The sequence below is a fragment of the Morone saxatilis genome, unplaced genomic scaffold (assembly GCF_004916995.1).
Source record: "Morone saxatilis isolate NCDOM2014 unplaced genomic scaffold, NCSU_SB_2.0 Contig7, whole genome shotgun sequence".
NCBI lineage: Eukaryota > Metazoa > Chordata > Actinopteri > Moronidae > Morone > Morone saxatilis.
Window position 1 is genome coordinate 5,566,190 of NW_023340246.1, and position 18,484 is coordinate 5,584,673.

General features: G+C 39.8%; 2 protein-coding genes across 3 annotated transcripts in view; one reads left to right on the forward strand and one right to left on the reverse strand.

Annotated features, from left to right (window-relative positions):
* tshr (thyroid stimulating hormone receptor) overlaps window positions 1-10,210 on the reverse strand; it is a 23,251-nt gene extending 13,041 nt beyond the window's left edge. Inside the window, exons 1-3 of the mRNA XM_035679049.1 lie at window positions 9,828-10,210; window positions 1,567-1,638; window positions 438-512 (exon numbers count right to left, since the gene is read on the reverse strand). Of these exons, the coding sequence (XP_035534942.1) occupies window positions 438-512; window positions 1,567-1,638; window positions 9,828-10,000 (320 nt within the window). The 5' untranslated portion in view covers window positions 10,001-10,210. The remainder of the gene's footprint in view (window positions 1-437; window positions 513-1,566; window positions 1,639-9,827) is intronic.
* A 545-nt stretch (window positions 10,211-10,755) lies between these two features.
* LOC118340898 (centrosomal protein of 128 kDa) overlaps window positions 10,756-18,484 on the forward strand; it is a 37,168-nt gene continuing 29,439 nt past the window's right edge. The window contains exons 1-10 of one of the 2 annotated variants that reach the window (XM_035679061.1): window positions 10,756-11,469; window positions 11,712-11,798; window positions 12,008-12,140; window positions 12,341-12,459; window positions 12,785-12,876; window positions 14,189-14,261; window positions 14,829-14,951; window positions 17,024-17,110; window positions 17,465-17,539; window positions 17,721-17,868. In XM_035679061.1, coding sequence (XP_035534954.1) covers window positions 11,296-11,469; window positions 11,712-11,798; window positions 12,008-12,140; window positions 12,341-12,459; window positions 12,785-12,876; window positions 14,189-14,261; window positions 14,829-14,951; window positions 17,024-17,110; window positions 17,465-17,539; window positions 17,721-17,868 — 1,111 coding nt within the window. In that variant the 5' untranslated portion in view covers window positions 10,756-11,295. The remainder of the gene's footprint in view (window positions 11,470-11,711; window positions 11,799-12,007; window positions 12,141-12,340; window positions 12,460-12,784; window positions 12,877-14,188; window positions 14,262-14,828; window positions 14,952-17,023; window positions 17,111-17,464; window positions 17,540-17,720; window positions 17,869-18,484) is intronic. The other variant, XM_035679059.1, reaches the window with a different exon arrangement.

Below are 18,484 nucleotides of genomic sequence, written 5' to 3' on the forward strand. Positions count from 1 at the left end.
TTTCCCCTGAGCTGCTTCAACGAGAGCTGGAGCATGAAGAAGACGAGGAGAGAAGCCAAATACAGGCTGTTGTTCAGCCTCTCTGCTCGAACATGCTCATTCCGACTGTCTGTTAAGACCAGGCTCAGTAATAATGGTGCACATAAGTTATTTCATCACATTGAATTGTTTTTTATCTAATTTGCATCTAGTAATCCCACAGCAGGGTAAATTTTTTCTTATTTGTTGAATTGCCAGTGAGGCAAAACTGCTCTGTACCACTCTGATGAGGAGTGTATGGTGTGCAGGAGAGAAATAAGCTTCTAATGTATTGCTTCCTTGCTTCTATTTGCTGCTGGCAAGGTTCAAAATTAAGCATTTTTCTCTCCAGAGACCAAAGGAACAGCTTAATCAATAACGATCAATAAAGAGTGTGCCCTTTTCCTTTAGTTACTCACATGTGGGTGATTTTCCTCAGGCTGTAGAACGAGTGCCTCTCCAGCCTCTGCAGCGTCATGTCCACCGATATATATCTAGAAGAAATACACAAAGCTTATACTGAACTAACTTACATTAATTGTCTTTGTAATATCAAAATAATGGTGTTTTTTGACCATTTGTCTAACTTGTAAGAATGAAAGGTACTGTGCCAGGGTGCAAGCGAAACATAAGAGCTGTTTTCATAAATGAGGTTGAGTGTGTGGCTCTATAAATGACCCTAAAGCCTGCAACTCTTTCCTGAATTTATCAACCCACCTCGTCTAAAGCCTCCAAAGTCACGGGTAATTTTACAGGTATGCACCTCACATATACATTACCCAGTCATCAGTCACTCTGCTCCCATTTGTTATTACTTGGGTAACAAGTATGCTCTTTAAATAAACCATGAACTTAGCACTTGAGCAACCTTAAAAATGACTTAATTACTACAAAAAAACACAACATATATTCTGTTAATAAAACATACCTCAGTGTTCACAAACTAAAGCTTGCATTTCAGAACTGACTGATATTTTGTTGGTTTTCTACTATGCAGTCTATCATTTTATCTGGATAGGCAACAAAGAGTCAGTGGAAACATTGGCTGTGAGCACTTGTGGTTGTTTTAGGCATACAGAAAACCACCTCTGTCTCCCTTCATGCATGACTTGGACGCAGACGACGGACTCAGCGGCTGGGGATCAAGGCTCAAGTGTATATTTTACCTCTACACAGAGACTTCACCTCTACTGGGAGTCTATAATCACCACACACCCAAAAAGCTCTGCTGGAATACCTAGCCAATGTCCAATCCCCGCTGCGGTCGAAGGACCAACATTCCTATTGAAAGAACGCATTAGCGCTTCCAGCTGTGATTAGGAGTCAGCGGTGATACTAAACAGAGAGCATATCATCTGCTTGGGTGGGAGACAAAAAGGAAAGGGGTTGGTAGTTTGGAACTGGGATAACTTTCCGTTTTTTTAGCAAAGCAATTGAAAGACAACAGGTGGATGAGAGCAACTGTGGAGGGTTTGTGTTTGAAAAGCAGTTAATGAAAAGTGTACAAGCCTTGAATGGAATAATCCCACCAAATAAATTGGCACTCACATCCTTGAGATGTTGACCATGCTGGAAAAGGCATCCGCTGGCACGGATGACAGACTGGTCTCGAAAAGCCATCTGGTTAAAAAATAGAGAAGAACATTTTAGTTGTCGCAAACACATTTTACTTTCTTCAAGGACTTTTAGTCATTAGCAAGGTGTTCTTTGACATTTATAAAGGAATTGCTAAATTCCTACAAATATCACTCTCACATCTGCACGGTATGTAACTGGAGCTAGCAGTCAGTTAGCTTTGCTAAGCATAAAGCCTGTCCAAAGCTAACACAATTTGTCTACCAGCACTTCAATAATTAGCACATTAAATCTTTTATCGTTGTATCAGTAAAAAAACTGTGTGATAACGGCACATTGTGGTTTTACGGAGGGGATTTCCTAGCCTCCAACAATTGCTCTTGACCAAGGAACAGTCTGCCACATAACCCCACGTAAAAGTGTTGTTTTACACTTTAGTTTTTGTATAGATTAAACAAATGAGGTATAACATGTTAATTTGTGTTATTTTGTTACCTTTGGACTGAGCCAAACTCGCTTTTTTGACTCAGCTAACAATCTCCTGGCTACAGCCTCATATTTAATGTACACATATAAGAGTGGTATCAATCTTCTCATCTAACTCTCAGCAACAAAGTCATATTTCCCAAAGTGTTAAACTATTTTCTGAATGGACGAGGCTAAAATCTGGCACCTGGAAATGTTCGGAGTATAAGGACATTTAACAAAGCACTGTGGAAATGCTCAAGACTCTCTTTATAATGAATGTGGTTCTCTTATCAAAAAAGTAAATTTCACATATATAATTTTTGTCTTTACAATTTTCCAATAATACTATACAATTAAAGAGTGTGTAGGTACGAAAGGAGAAAAGTGGGAAGACAGACACCCCAACAATGACACATTTTAGAATTAAATGAAAGCTTTCTTTGAAGCAAATGATGAAACAGATCCCCCTATTCTATGAACAAGGAAAAAAACAAAGACTTGGATGTGACTGAACCTGAGCTGGCAGCCAAATCAAACAATGTCTGGGTCTGTTTAGGACAATGTTTCAGAAAGTAAGGTTAAGACCTAAGTGTGCGAAATACACATCCACATTGTTCAGCATAAATTAGTACCCAGTTTCACTGTAAAGCCAATCTCAATTTCTGAAAAAGAATCTCATCTATATCACATCTCATCTTCCTACATTTTACCCACAAGTCAAACATTTTAGCTGCAAGATTTTTGTTAAAAACTGAATAATTCAAAGAATTTCTCAAAAAAATTCTAAAAGAGACTTTTGACTCATTGGGAAATAAGCTTTCCTGTTTAGAGTTAGTTAGAACATCATACCACTCTCATTTCTGTAGGGTAAATATGACACTATAGCCAGGAGATGGTTAGCTTAGCTTAGCATTAAAGGTTGAAAGCAAGGGGAAACAGCTAGTTTGGCTGTATCCAAAGCACCTCTAAAGCTCAAAGCAGCTAGTTATATCTCATTTGTATAATCCATACAAATACTGTAAAAATACTGTGTAAAAACAACATTTTGTGGTTTTATGCAAGGACTGCGACACTTCTTCTTGGCAGAGCAGAATTCAATTCCAATTCAAGTTCAAGTATTGTTAGAGCGCCAATTCCTAACAGAAGTTATCTCAGACACTTCTTCAAATAGAGCATCTAACCCAAACTCTTTAACATTATTACCAAGAACCATAAGACAGTACCACCATGAGCAAACTTGCGACAAGGGCAAGGAAAAACTGCCTGTTAACAGGCAGTTTTACCTTGAGTCTCCGCTAACTGCTCGACATGTACGGATTTACCAAACAAGATATCATTTGTTAATGGTGCTGGTAGGTGGATTTTACTCGAAAGAAAAGAGTAGCTGGTTGCCCCTTTTTGTAGTCTTGTGTTTATTAAACTAATTGGCTGTAGATTAATATTAAACATACAGAAATGAAAGTGATAACCGATCTCCTCATCTAACTCTCAGCAACAAATGCACATGAGCATATCTCTCAAAATGTCTTTTTATTTAAGAGTTCATTGTGGACACTTTCCCCTTTACAATGCTGGTAAAAATGTGTTATTTCTTTCCTGTGATCTTGCTGCAGATTTTGTTGTGGTAGATCTGGGAATCACAACATAATAATAAAGGCAAGAGATTAAGATGGCAGCCACATGTGTTGATGTCATGTCGTATTCCACGGCCACCCTGCAGTAGGATGCACATTCAGTGTTTGTTTCACTGCATCCTGTCTCAGCTGGCAACAGCGTATGTATCCATTTGGAAACAGGTATAAAAAGTGACTGAGCCAAAGCCACCATCTCCATGCACCTTTGGTTCATCAGGGGAACAATAGACTAATTCAGACGCTGAGATCTGGTCCATGACTCTGAATCATGCTCACATGGGTGGGGGGTTAGTCAGTCAGTAGACACAGGAGCACAGCACCGCGCATACGCTTTGACAAACTCAAACAAACAGAGGGACACAGAGCAGACCCTGACACCAAACACCCCTGTCAGAACCACGGTGTTGTCCCTGTCGCTTTCAAACTAAATAACCAGCATGCATTTTCCCTCAGGAGCACAGGAAGAAGACCAATGAGCCCATCTCGGAGGCTTGAGGAGAAAAGTACTCCCCCAGTTTGTCATTTTGGATAGAAACCTAAGAAAACAAACAGGTTGGGAATCGAGTTTGAAGTGGGGAGAAGCCACATAATTCGTAATATTGCCAGCACTGGATTGACAACATAGCTGTGTTTACTATGGCTCTGTCACATTTTGATGTGTAATCGTCTGTGGTGACTGGTGGAGAGGGTCAGTTACATATTCTGCTGCACATTTCAACCTGCACTTTCTCCACTGTGATTGTATGTAAACTCCTGTCGTGTAGAAATACTGTCTTCTCAGTCAGAATGCTTGGATACGACGAGTTATTTTTCTGTTCTGATCTCGTGTCCTACGAGTGTGGGAAGAAAAGTGCTTAGTACAGGTGGTGGTGCACAATGATTTATCCTCTACATTATTTTCTTTCTAGGTTTTAAAAAAAAAGATTACATTTGTTTTCTCATAAATACACAAGTTAATTATTACAGAATGTGTAGTAACAGTAACAATTTCCATTACACGATTCATCGGTACAAATTAATAGCTGGGAAACAGTCAGTATTTCCAGTAATCTCGTGATGTTCAATGTCCCACTTCTTATTTTACAATTAATCCCAGTGCTCATCTGTTACCATTCAGGAAATAGCATTAGGATTTCACTCATCAGTCAGTTTTATTACACGAGAGGTCGAGGGACAACGAATATCACGAGTTATCACATGTTTAAACTCCAATCCAAAAATTCTGAGGTTTTTGAAAGACTGAAGCTGCTGTGTTTTTCCCCCTTTCCCTTGAAGTCTTTTTTTCCTCTTAATTATTCTCAAATGGAACTCTCTGGGTGTTTGAGAAATGTGCTGTAAAAGGTAAATATTGTATTTGAATGCATCGTCCAGACGCAGTCAGGAGTCACGCTACGCAGGCTTTTAAGCGTGTCTGTGCTTTCCTTTCCACCTCTCTGACTCTCAGTGACACATGGAGTAACCTCCACAAGTACACACACACACACACAAAGGACTCCAAACTCTAAGTGTCCACATATGCACACTCACACACAGACGTCTGCTTTGCATTCACATTTTGTTTTGTGAATAGAACTTTTACGCATTTTCCTCCACAACAGAATTTATAACTAAACTCTTATGCTAATAACAGAATTAGTGCAGAAAGTTCAATTTTTTCCCAACATTTTTGCCCATAATGGAGCATTTTAAAATTACTATATTGACAAAGAAGGGTTTTGAAAGCAGTTTGAGAGCATAAACCTCCACCATTGTTAAAAAAAAGGCGTTAAAAGGAATAGTTTTGGAAAACACACTTTGCTTACTGAGAGAGAGAGAGAGAGAGAGAGAGAGAAAGAGAGAGAGAGAGAGGGAGAGATGAAGAGATGAGAAGATTGATACCACTCAAGAGTGGTATTAATGTTCTCATGTGACTCAGAAAGCTCATAATATTTCCCGAAATGTTTAACTTTTCACATGCTATTTGACCCCAATGTAAGTTCCTGTCATGTAAATCTTCAGTTAAATTTGCAACTGGCCTTGGACTTCAACACCAGTGACTCGTGACTTTACTTGGACTTTTGACTTAAAAATGCTCGATACCTTCCCTAAGCCTAAAATACACTGTAAAACCAGATAAGTTAATTTAACAAAAAAAAATTGCTGAAACTGATTACATCAAAGCAGAGTAAGACTAACTAAATTTTGTAAATTAAAATAACACAAGTAGCTTGTACTGTGAAAACAAAATACCTAATACAAACGTATTAATCAGGAATGTTTCTTAACTAGTTAAGTTACTTAACTAGTTTTGTAACTAAGTTAAAATTACTAGTAAAAGCGACTTAATCAGGATTCTTTTTTTTAAACCTAAAAAACGGAGTTTGAGTTATTACTTAAAATTTTTTATGTAATCAATTTCAACAATTTCTTCACTTACAAATCAATTCATTTTTCATTAAAATGCTGATGCTATTAATTTCCAGCAAGTCGACACATAAAAACACAGATCCGTTTTGTTTGAACCCATCCAAATCAGCTTCAGCAACGTATAGTATGAGAAAATGTGTCTTTGAACATTGAAGCATGTACCACCCATATGAACTTGAAAAAATATGGCCTCTTGACGTTGGATGTTGTAAAGACTTGAGACTTATGTGTGACAATGATTCGGTGCCACTTCTGCTAATGTCTTGGCCACTACAAAAGAGTTTTCACTGGTCCAGTTCACAGAAATCTGTAATGAGGCTGGACCTGACTTGAGTCAGTAGGACTGGACGTCACTGGCCTGACTGGGGCAGCAGGGTCATTCATTCCCCAGTGTGTGTACAACAAAATCAAACCTCCTCACGCCTCATCTGCTGGAACATCCCGCTCAGTACAGTCTATTTCGGGATTATTCGGCAGATATTTTTATCACGAGGGGTGACAGTTCAGCGCTTGGTGGCATGCTTTCATTCCTCTCTATCCTTCTGGAGGGCTCTGCGTAAACTCTGGGCAGGAATGTGAGGAAATCGTAGGGGACATCGGGGCACGTGCACATGTGAATTGGGGCAGTGATCGGGAGATAATTTTATGTGATGGGTGCTGTTGGAGGCGATGCAAAGTGGTGTTTGGGATGGAGGGATGTTCCAATAAATTGTAAGAAAGGAATGAGGATTATAATAACAGAACCTCCTCCTTAGCCTAAATTATCATGATTGAGCCCTACATCAGTGCTTTAGAGGAATCTTTTTGTAAGAGTAACACGTGTTAAATCATTATCCACACGATAAGTAGGCAATCTCCCCTGTATGCTTACATTATGCTTCATTAGAGGTGTACATGCTACAAGTCCATCTAAATAACAACAGTCATGCTAGCAGCTCTTTGCACTGTACTTTGCAGAGGTGGGAAGTAACTAAGTACAAATACTTTGTTACTGTACTTAAGTAGTATTTTCAGGTATCTCTACTTTAAAGTATTTGTTTTGACTTTTTGATTTTACTCATTACATTTTTAAACAAATATCTGTAATTTCTACCTTACATTTTTAATACAGGCTTGTTATTTTAGTTTTAATGCATCTATTTTTTTGGAGTTATTTGTATTATTTTACTTTTATACTTTAAGTACATTTTAGACTGTATTTTTTCAATCAATACTTCTACTTTTACTGGAGGCTTTTTTTTCTACATTAGTATTGGTACTTCTACTTGAGTAAAGAATGTGTGTACTTTTGCACCTCTGGTACTTAGGCACAGTGATGTTTTCAGAGATCAACATGTTAAAATAGCCTACTCACAATGACAATGCTAAAGGAATAATGTTTATTATGTTCACCATCTTAGTTTAGCACGCTAGCAGGCTAACATTTCTATTTGTTATCTGACTAGAATTGAACACAAAGTGCAGTTGAAGACAAGTTAATTACATTTTCAACTGATGATGGCGATAAATGGAATGTTATTACAATTCATCCTGATGGCAAAATGAATGTCTTCTTCTGAGTACCATGAACAACTGTACCACATTTAATGACAATGACCATCCAATAATTGTTGAGGCATTTCACCAAAGATGTCAACCTATATTGTAAACGTTTGCACAAAGTTAAGCTGAGGCTGATGGAAATGTCATTTGTTAAACCAAAGTGTTTCAAATTGAAATTTTGTACTGACGATGTCAAGACACTATACTAAAGACCATAAATGTCCCCCTTATGGTGGCGCTGTCAGGGGAACAATGAAATCAGTAGGCTTCATGCTCTGGGGCTATGAATGTCTGTACCAAATTGAATAGTAATCTGTCCAATATTTGTTGAGACATTTCAGTCTGGACCGAAGCAATGGGCCCACCAACCAACAGACAGACCGACATTACCATCGCTAGAACTGTGCCGCAAACATGGCTATGAATGTCATCAGTAACAAGCGCAAATTCGCAATAGCTGCGACCACGTATGACCACTCATGACCTTTCCACAAAATCTTCTGCAAGTTTCTGAATCCATTTGGAAGACATCACTAAAGGTTCGATTTATACAATGTAACAGCAAGGTCTGATTTATCATTCAAGAATCCTGATTTAAATGGAAATACTCCTTCTAACTCTTCCACTTCTATGTTTCCACACAAGCCACAGAGTACCTCTGAAGGGCATGTGTTTCCATCACTCAAGGCCATGGCAAACTGGTCGCTTTCTATTGCATAATTTTCACCCTACTTAGGCAATTTCGGAAGTGTAAAAGCCCCGCTACATTTTTCAGAGGTGACCCTGACATATTACATCATGTCGGCTCCCAGGATTCTCGGCTGATTCTTTGGGGTCTCAGATAACAAGACCACAGATTGGACACAGATCAGCTGTTGCTTGGGTCAATTTATTACAATTCTGTTGGTTTAATTTCCCACTGCTAAAGAGTCATAAACAAAACAGCCTATTGTCCACTCTAATTGTATTGACAAGGTTACTTTTTATTGTTTATCTTAGATTTATCATCTATGTGAGTAAAAGAAGACGTGGATCACCTTGGGTTTTCGGAAATTGTGATAAGGATTCTTCACAATTTTCTGACATTTATTTTATGGGTCATGCAATTATTTGAAAAAATAATCAGCAGAAATTCAATATTGAAAAGAATCATTAGCTGCAGCTCTAGCTGTCAGTAATATTATCATACTGTTGTATTACTCTTACTGGAAATACTGTTTGTTCTTGGAAAGGACAGTGGGTGAATGTGATTCCACCTCACTACATATAGTGTATACTGTAGTCCGATAGCTGGCAAATTAAAGGAGCCCATCAGCCGAATAGTGTCAATGTTAGCTTGGCTGAAGCTGAATGAATAAATCTGAGCAGGCACGTTTGTTGTTTTTCTAAACCATCTTCTAAAATGCAGGGCTAGTGAGGAGTAGTGAGCAGTAATAAGCACTAAAGAGCATCCACCTTTGTTTTCCAACAGCCTTCTATTAAAATCCTCTGATCTGGGTTTCTCTTTCTCTCTCTTCCTCTCTGTCACTGTCTGTCATCTTCCCTCATATCTTAAGTGAAGTCTAAGTCTGAGTCTAAGTCTTAAATACAGTAAATCTACAATTGCAAAACGTAGGGACGATTTGTGTTGATATGGGTATTGTGGTGTACATTTTAAACGATAATTAAAGAGGTGAATCAAAAAATAAATCACAAACCAGTACTAAACCTGAACCAGAGACGTTAAGGGAAATTTAAGTTGTCTTTTTCACATGTAAGTGCTTTATTGTATTATATTGTTATAATAGTAGATTAATAGTTCAGTATATGGTAAAAAAAAATTAATGAATCATTACAGTCATTAAAACAAATTTTTCCAATGATCAGTTATTTATAGGTTTAGTGTTCCTTTAATATAGTTCAAGATTGGCTTCATTCCACACCAAATCAATAATAAAAGTCTCACTGACAACTGGAACATGGCCTGTTAGTAACACTACCACAGACGAAAATAAAAACACCTTAATACCTTGGCATAACTACTTAACATCACAGACAGCCCTCCAAGTCCCTCTGGGAACACTTTGAAGGAAAAGTCGTGTTCTTATAATGATTTTTCCTCGGGGTTAAGAGCACTTTACATTTTAAAATGCACGAAATAAGAGCAGAATCGCTTTTACAGATGCGTTTTGAACGCCTACTTACAGTGTCTCCGTGCTTGCTGGAAACCTGGGGAGAATATCAATGTCAAAACAGGAGATTGTGTGGGTCTTCCACTCAGAGCACTCGCAGACAGCAGGGCAGGAGTCAGCCTCCGACACGGTGCTGCTGACAGGGAGGCTGACGAGCGCAAACAACGCGCATGTTATCACCTGCATGGTCGGTGCAAAATCTCCCCCAGACTGACTTCTGGTTCTCCACCTGATCCTAGTCCTCTTGGTGTCCACAGCAACAAATGTGTGTATCAATTTAAGCGAGGTAGTCTGAGCTGTGCTGTTTGTTTTTGGTGTGTAATCCTCAGGTGGAGCTGCACAGGAGGGTTATGCTCAGCTGTGTGTGTGCAGGGCCCCTGGAGTTTCTGTGAGGCTGTGAAGGTGGGGATGCTGTAGGACGGACAGCTGCAGCTCTGTGGTGGGTTTGGAGGTGGTCTTCAACTTGAGGGGAGGACTTATGAGGCACTCTTGTGTTACACTCGAGAATAGTTTTTTAGTCTTTTTTTCCCCCCCGTGAGCCGTGTGTTTTATTGAGGTAAACTTTATATTCCAATATATTTCTATAAGTCTGTGCTCAAGACATGACTGAAGTATTCTCTTTTTTGTCTATACAGAATGGCATTGTATTATTCAAGTCAGTAAAATATATAGTCGGTTAACATAAACTGTCCATTATGCTATTTTTATAGTCTGACCAAGCCGTATTTCCCATTTATCTTTTTTCATTTTTAAACGTTTTTCTATACTTTTCTATTCTTTTCTTTTCTAACTGAAGAGCGGCACTACTGGCGCAAACCAATACCTTTGGACAATGTAGTTCACAAATAAAAAGTTCTCACACTGCTCCATCGTGGGCAGCCTACATTTCCCGGCATCCTCTGGGGCCGCTGTGGTCGGTTGTTTTCCTTCTCAGACGCGGCTAGTTCAAGTTGCCATAGCAGAGGAAAGCTGAGGGTTGCGCTTCTGTTCGCTATCACTCACAAAGCGAAGAACCAACGGCTCTCGTTTAACGTGTCCATTGCGGTAACATTAATTTCCTCCTTCCCGCTGGACTTGTGGACAGTTTAGCAGTTTGTACGTTAATGTCACAAGGCTAAATTAGTTGGCTAACGTTGGGTTAGCTTTAGTTCCACTTGTTGCTAGCCTGGAGGAGCATCACCCACAACAATGCCCAGCGCAGTGATTGACTGTGGAGAGGACGGTTTGAATTGTAGTGTTTTACAGGTCACTTAGCTTTCTGTCTCAACGGGTTGTTACGGTAACGATGACAGGGCTTTCATTTCTCCAAGCTATGACGAATATATCTAGCGTTAACGTTGCTGTAAAGAAAGTCCGGAACCAGCCCAGTTTGTTCGGTAATCTGATTATCGTTGCAGTTACCGGTGCTGCTCGCTAATCGGCAGATTTGCATAGTCAGTCGTTTTTCGTCGCCTCCACCGCATCCTGCCCTGTCCTAAACTATGGATACTTCCAGTGGGTCGGACTCATACGACAGGACGAGGGTGCACAGGCCTCGGGGGCGTGAAGCCCACCGCAGACCTGTCCGGAACAGGGGCAGAGCCAGCGGGACTGAAAGTGATGGTCCGGCAGGAGACATCTCCGAGAAGATCAGCACACTGGCGAGCACTTTACAGGTAGCCTGCTCTGCCTCATGAGACACAAACTCAGATTTAATCCAACTAGAAATACTGCTCATGCACCTGCATGCTGCTGTGTCCTTATATAGTCTCCCACCACCTGCCACAATTCAAAACTTACAGTACAGTACATTAGCTTTCCTATACATGTGGTAATACAATTTGAGTTGATGTGTTTATTTGCAGCTTGCATTGATTACTAAACTTATGCTAAATTAAGGGCTTCCTTTCTCTCACAGGACACCAGTAGGAACTTGACCAAAGTAGACCAAATGCTGGGTCAATACAGGGACCATTCAGATGATCAGGCTGAAGCCATGGCACTGGTCAGACACTTGTTCTAATAATTCTAATGTCGTTGTTAGCTTTTCACATATTTTGTTTCAGGCGTATATATGTATTTATATAAAAACATTTTTTTTTTAGGATATCTGTTACACCTAGTCTTTGTTCTGTTTTTGCTTCTTAATGCTATTAAACCATTTTGTCTTTTCTCAGTTTGTCATTTATGTCTCCTTTTTGTTTTGTGCAACAGCTCAGGGAGAACCTGGAGGAGTCGATAACTCAGCTGCAGACACACAGGCAGGGCAGATCCAATGGCGCTCGGAGTGCTTCAGCTTCAGCTTCCACTCTGCACACTAGTGACCTGGAAGCTTGCTCAGGATCAGGTACGGAGAAATAGAAAGGGTTGCTGTCAGCTGTCTTTTCATTGTAGTCTTACTGCTGGATAATGTGTGAGTTGAATGAACACAGAAATAGTATACAGAAACACAAAAAAAACCTCACCTTAAGTGAGTTTGTGGTCTCAGGTTAAGTATTTCTCAGGTAACTATACATAGCTATAACATATGTACTTTTATAATTTCAGATGACCAGCGCTTCTACCCTACTTCTCCACTGAGCGACTATATAGGCACTCAAGGAAGGAGAAGGAGGTCTCATTCTGCCAGTGTTCGCTTCAAGGACGCGAGCCTGACAGGAGAGGATGTAAGGGATCGTGGAGACGAACCAACTACCAATCAGTGTCACTTGTTCCTGTCAAGTAGTTTCAGAAAAAGAGGGTGCACTGAGTCAGCAACATCCAGTAGATTGTTACGCTAATCTTAAAGCGGTGTGATAAGATTTCATTTAAATCTGATATTGTTTATGTTAGTATTTTCCTTTACAGAGGTCTATGGTGTGGTTTTTGCTTATGCTTTACACAGTGGATGCAATAAATGTGCATTTTTGTAAAAACAATAATCGGCAATTTTTTGCTTTGCTCGTGTATGATGTTGTGTGTTCTGTATCTATCTGTGGCTGTCCCACATAGATTCACACCATGCACCAATCCTTGAGGGATCTGCGTTGTGGCCAGCAGAGACTGTCTGATGACCTGGATAGAGAAATCCTCCGGAGAAATAGGTACATAGGGGAAAGACAAAGTCTGAACAGCAAAACAGTTAACTTCACATGACGCACTGGCTATTTTGTGACTTTGTGATTTTTAAATCTGAATCTCCAAACAGTTACTTGCCATACTAATAAGTAGCATAAATATTCTTGATAATGAAATAATATACCAATATTTCTGCCAATTTGAAAAGTTTGTAAAACAATAAAGACTTGTGACAGATTTAGAAATTACCTCATTAGAAAAGGTTTTTTTTAATTTAACCAGATAAAGTTCTTTTGTTAAGGCTACTCGCCTCTTAAAGTTTATTTAAATAAATGTCCTTGGTTCCCTAGATCTGCACATCCTAAATTGAATTTAGAAGCATTGTTTGCTTTAATACTAGTTTTCATGTCTGGATTAGGCTTTAGGAATTTAGCACACAGTGATTTAGGCTACATTCACACTGCAAGCCTTAGCACTCAGTTCTCAGTTCTGATTTATTGCTCGGATCTGATTTCTTTATTTATTATTTAGTTTCACAATATTTGTTCAATGTGGCCCACATCAGATTCAAGTGAACAGGTCACTGTCTTGAAGTGACCCACATGACGAATCTACATCTAGAGTGACATAAAAGTCACATTAAGTCTGATATGACTGTTCACACTGAGGTCACACTGCAAAAAATCCAACCAGTATATGATTCGGAGCACAAATGAAAGCGGCTTAAATCAGAATTGAAAAGATCAGATTATGATTTGTGCTCAAACTGTAATGAATAGGTTTTGGCCAGTTGTGCCTGCAGTGTGAATGCAGCCTTAGTAATCCACAGAAAGTGCAATGGGACTCTTATGTACTCCCTTCTTAAGGTCTGCCCTCAGATTTCCTACATTATTTTCTGCACTAACTAATGCCTGCAGCATATTGATCTTTTTGTTTTCACATCCAGTGTACATAACAAGGTTTTGCTTGAGCTGTGAAAACAAATGCATGTGTTTTCAGGCCTTTGAAATCTCCTTGATGACAAAGTGATAAAAGTGTCATTGGAAACTCAAAGACGGCACTGCAAAGTCGAAAGGCAGCAGATCTTTCTCTCAACATGCATTAGAATTTGACATTTTCAAGTTATTAAAAAAATCTCTCCTCCCTGGTGCTGTTGACCAGACCAAATTGATCCACCACCATATTTCAACATCTGAAGCTGTATAATTATTTTTAGTGGCGTCACATTATGCATTCACATTTTGATCAATGGTACCCTGGAGTAGGATTTTTCAAAACGGCTGAGAACTCTGCTGTGTAAATATTTTCACTCTGCTGGATTTGTCTTTTTTTCTATAGGTCGAATATTGACAACAGGCGAGCGATGGAGAGCCTCACAGGGCACGTGACAACTTCCCAGAGACAGGCTTCAGTGAGTTGTAGCTGCATATTTCACTACCAATACTTCAAGTATCTAACTAACTCTGTGGAAAAAAGTGTATGCATCCTAAAGTTAAGGACATCACATCACAGTTCTTGTTGAATGAAAGCTTCTATAAAGCAATATGCAAATATTTATGTTTCCTGAATAGATATGGACAAATGGGGTCCTCTTTTTCAAACGTCACTTCAGTGAGTCTAACTTTAAAGGATATTTCGGTGTAATTTCCAAGCGCACGGCTCCTCACTGCACCAGCACTACTCTGATAAATATGCTGCTCCAAATGACAGCCAACATGTTTAATATTTCTTATCTTGTCACGTCTGCGGACGTGACAAGATAAAGGTATTAACTGTTTTTCAGAGGTAGATGCGATGCTGCCTGATTAAACAGGAAATTCTTGCATCGTGAATGTAATACTTACAGTCAGTTCTAGAGGATATTTTTGTCACCCACCCTTTTAATTTCCTGGTGTCTCATTTATCATATCTTGCTGCCATTTCCGCACCGGTGATGTTTGCGTGACCTGAGGCGTCCCCCCCGTCTCACTGTCTGCAGGTGTCGTCTCGTGTGGAGCGGCGTCTGCAGGAGCTGGAGAGAGAGATGCATGCTGGGCAAAGTAGCGTGGAAAGAGAGAGAAGGCCTGATCAGTGGGCGGCCATGTCTGATGAGCTGCAGGAGGTGAGTCTTCTCCCCATCACTCATCTTCTGTGATCCCTCCATCCTACACCTCCCCATCAACATCTGTCATGTTCTGTCACATTCAAGGAAAACACCTAAAAATAATGTAGAGAAAACATGAAGCCTTATAGATTCAATGGAAGGACCAGGACAAGATGGAACTTAATACTTAACTTTTACTTTATTTATTTAATTATCAGAGATTAGACACATTGATTCACATCATTAGGATCTGAATTTGTCAAATCAGTCCCTGAGCAGGTTTATGTTACACTTTGCACACTGCTTTCTGGGCATGCAATCCTGTTTTCTTCTTGGTCTGTTACAGTCACAGCTCTATCGCAGCTCTAGTTGATCTGTTTTTACTGTAGTTGTCCTCACAGATTCAGTCATAATGAAGAATGAAGACCGTTAAGTATTTAGGATAAATGTTATGGCATATTATGCATGTGAAATATGTAATATAAGGAAGAATGATTGCATTCATAACTAATTTGACTAATACTAGGAAACATATTTTTTTCATCATGAGGGGAAATTTGGAGGATGTAGTAAAGAGAAAGCCAGTCAGCAGGACTACCCACACAGGTTTAGCAGCAGCAGCAATACATGCTTTTTGGTTATTCTTGAGTAATAACACAGACCACTGACATTTATAATTTATTTATGCTCAATTTTAAAAAAATAAATAAATAAAATAAAAAATCAAAAGCCGTTCTGCCTGCCAGCTCTGGCACAGAAAGGTTCAAAATCAAGCTTGACAAATGAATGCTGAAACATTCTTAAGTAATCTCTGTTGAGTAATTATTCTGTTACAAGTCAGAAAAGAACCAAAACCACTAACAATAATTGTTGTGATTAGTGATCTTCCACAAAAATTAGATACAGCATGTATTACTGCGTTGTCCATCAAATAATTATGTTTGAAAACAATCAAACAAACAGAACAGAAACATCGCCGTGTCTTACTGAAGGCTTTTCTCTCTAATGTACCGTCACCCTCTCTTGTTTGTTAAAGCAGTGCTCCCACTGTGTCACCTAGCCGTCTTGCTCTGCTTTATGAGACTATAAAACACACCTAGGCAATTACTGTGATGCAGTGCAAATGGTTGCTAAGCAAGTAATTGCTACTTCCCCGTATTTCATGCCAATCATGTATTTTGGGGGTGCATTTGTCTTAAAGCATTAATAGCTGAGAGAGCTCTGCCATTAGGTGCACTTTAGTGTTGTAGTCTCTTAGCTAGATGCACACAATAGATGCCCACAGTCACAGTAAAGAACACATTATCTTCTATTATTGCTCTTACATTGCTACTTTTCCATTTAGCCACACACAGCATCCACATTATACATCATCAGCATGATGTTAGTTCATTTTTGAAATACCTGAACCATTTATTTCTTGGTTACTGGTTTGGAGGACAGGCTTTGCATAAGCTAATCAGTGTCATGGCATCAGTCCTATTTTAAATCTCTTTTTAAATCTATGCTTACTGCATTATATTAGCAGGCCACAGAGGGGCACTGTGTAGCTGTATCCAGGCTGATAACCTTTGTGAGCCAGGCTTTTGTGTAATGATAGTAGCTACCAATTCATTTGCATCCAACTCCTCCGTTGTGCCCTAATGGGACACCAGCAGGGCCCGGGGCGACGGGAAATAATGCATTTGTCCAAAAATTAAGGGTAAATAAACAAGCATGAGGAAATGAAGAGGAAAATAATCTCTTTTACTACAAAAGAGCAGGGGGGGAGGGAGAGCACAGGGCACATTTATTCCCCACCGATGGGCCTGCTGTGATGTGAATCAAATAGATGATGAGTCACTTGGGTAGATGTTATTGCTAGCAGCCGGTAATTCATCACCACAGCCTGCTCAGAATGAGTGGGATTGAGTGGGATCTAAGCTCTTGTACAAATCCACCATGATGCCAGTATCTCCTTCCAAGAAGACTAGATACTGTATATGTGAAACTGTGATGCAATAGCGCCACTCATGTTGCATTATTACGCTACTCTTCTACGTGTGCTCGTATAGTAATACATTCTGTGGCCTGTATATTGTGTTTTGTAGACTTCAGGGAGACGTCAAGTTCAAGCCCATGAGAGAGAGGAAGCCATAACAGCCAGGCTACTGAAAGGAGAGAGGGAGAAGTCCAAGGTGAATATATTTAGTCTTAAGAATGGTTTTTGTTTTGTAAATGAAACACCTTTTAGATAAATCATTATGAACACTATAAAAGTTCTTGCATTATTTTACTAAAAATGACCGCAGTAGTAGTTAGCGTTCCAATTTTTACTTAGTATATCAAAACTTTTTAGATCCCTCCTAAAACTTTGATAATTGTGCTTTAAATGAAATTGTATACATTCTAAATGTGTAGATCGTATATGCTGCATACCTGGTGATATGATGATGGAACACATACCAGACTCCTGCTACTTTCACATCATTTTCCAAACCACTTGAATATTATGTATTGTCCTGACATTCTCATTGTTATGCTTTCCTTAGACGGACCAGGAACTGGAGAGAGCTAGACGACTCCTTGAACAGTCTGAGGAAAGCAGAGAGTCCCTTGTTCAACAGGTTTGTTTACGTCTGTGTGTACTGTACCTGATTGCATATGCAGATCTACAGTAAACCTCTGGAGACAAAACAATAAACAGTGCAGCGTCTTCCAAGAGAACTTCAGTCTTGTTTTTTGCCCGCTGTCAGACTGTCAGATGTCTTTCTCTGTGTCTGCCTCACACGGGCCAACGATCCCCAGGTGGAGGACATGCGCGGTGAGCTGCTGAGGACAAGGAAGGAGAAGACTGAGCTTCAGAGGGCCCGGCTGGAGACTTTTCAGCCCATTGCGCAGCCACATGGCAACCACACTGACAGGGAGGAGGGAAGAGGTGGACAGCGAGGGCCAGGTACTGAATATAGGTCTGGATGAACAGGAGAGGAGAAGACAGAGGATTTGATGCAGGTTAAATGGATGTGTTAAAATATTGCTATGCCAACCCGGTAACCATAGAAATAGCTGGCATCATATCTTGTTATTTTTATGTATCTTCTTGAAGAAAATCTTCAGGCCGTACATATGCATTGCCAATCGCTGGATCAGATTACCTTTAGGAGTAGAAGAGTGAGTGCAGGGCAGTTGGAAGAGAGAGGCTAAAGAACCAAGGCCCTGTTTGCACCCGGCATAGAGTGTGTCCTGGGTGATCCAGTTGATCACAAGTAGCTCTGAGTACGTCAGTTAACATCTGGTGTTAGAATGCGTCTCCACATGCATCTCAAGTGACCGCTTGTGATCGGGTCTCACTTACCCACTCCATATGCAAATAAACGCATACATCATTTCCGTTCCATTTGCAAAGATGTGTTGAAAAAAAAATGTGTTGTTGTTTTTAAGCGGTGGGAGTCAGCAATGCACTTCTCCTGCCTAGTCTGCTGGAAATTAAAAGGAGAAGAATTTAAGTGAATCATCCAGTTTCTGTTGCACATTCTTGGGTGCATTCACACCTGTACTTAAAGCTGTCTACT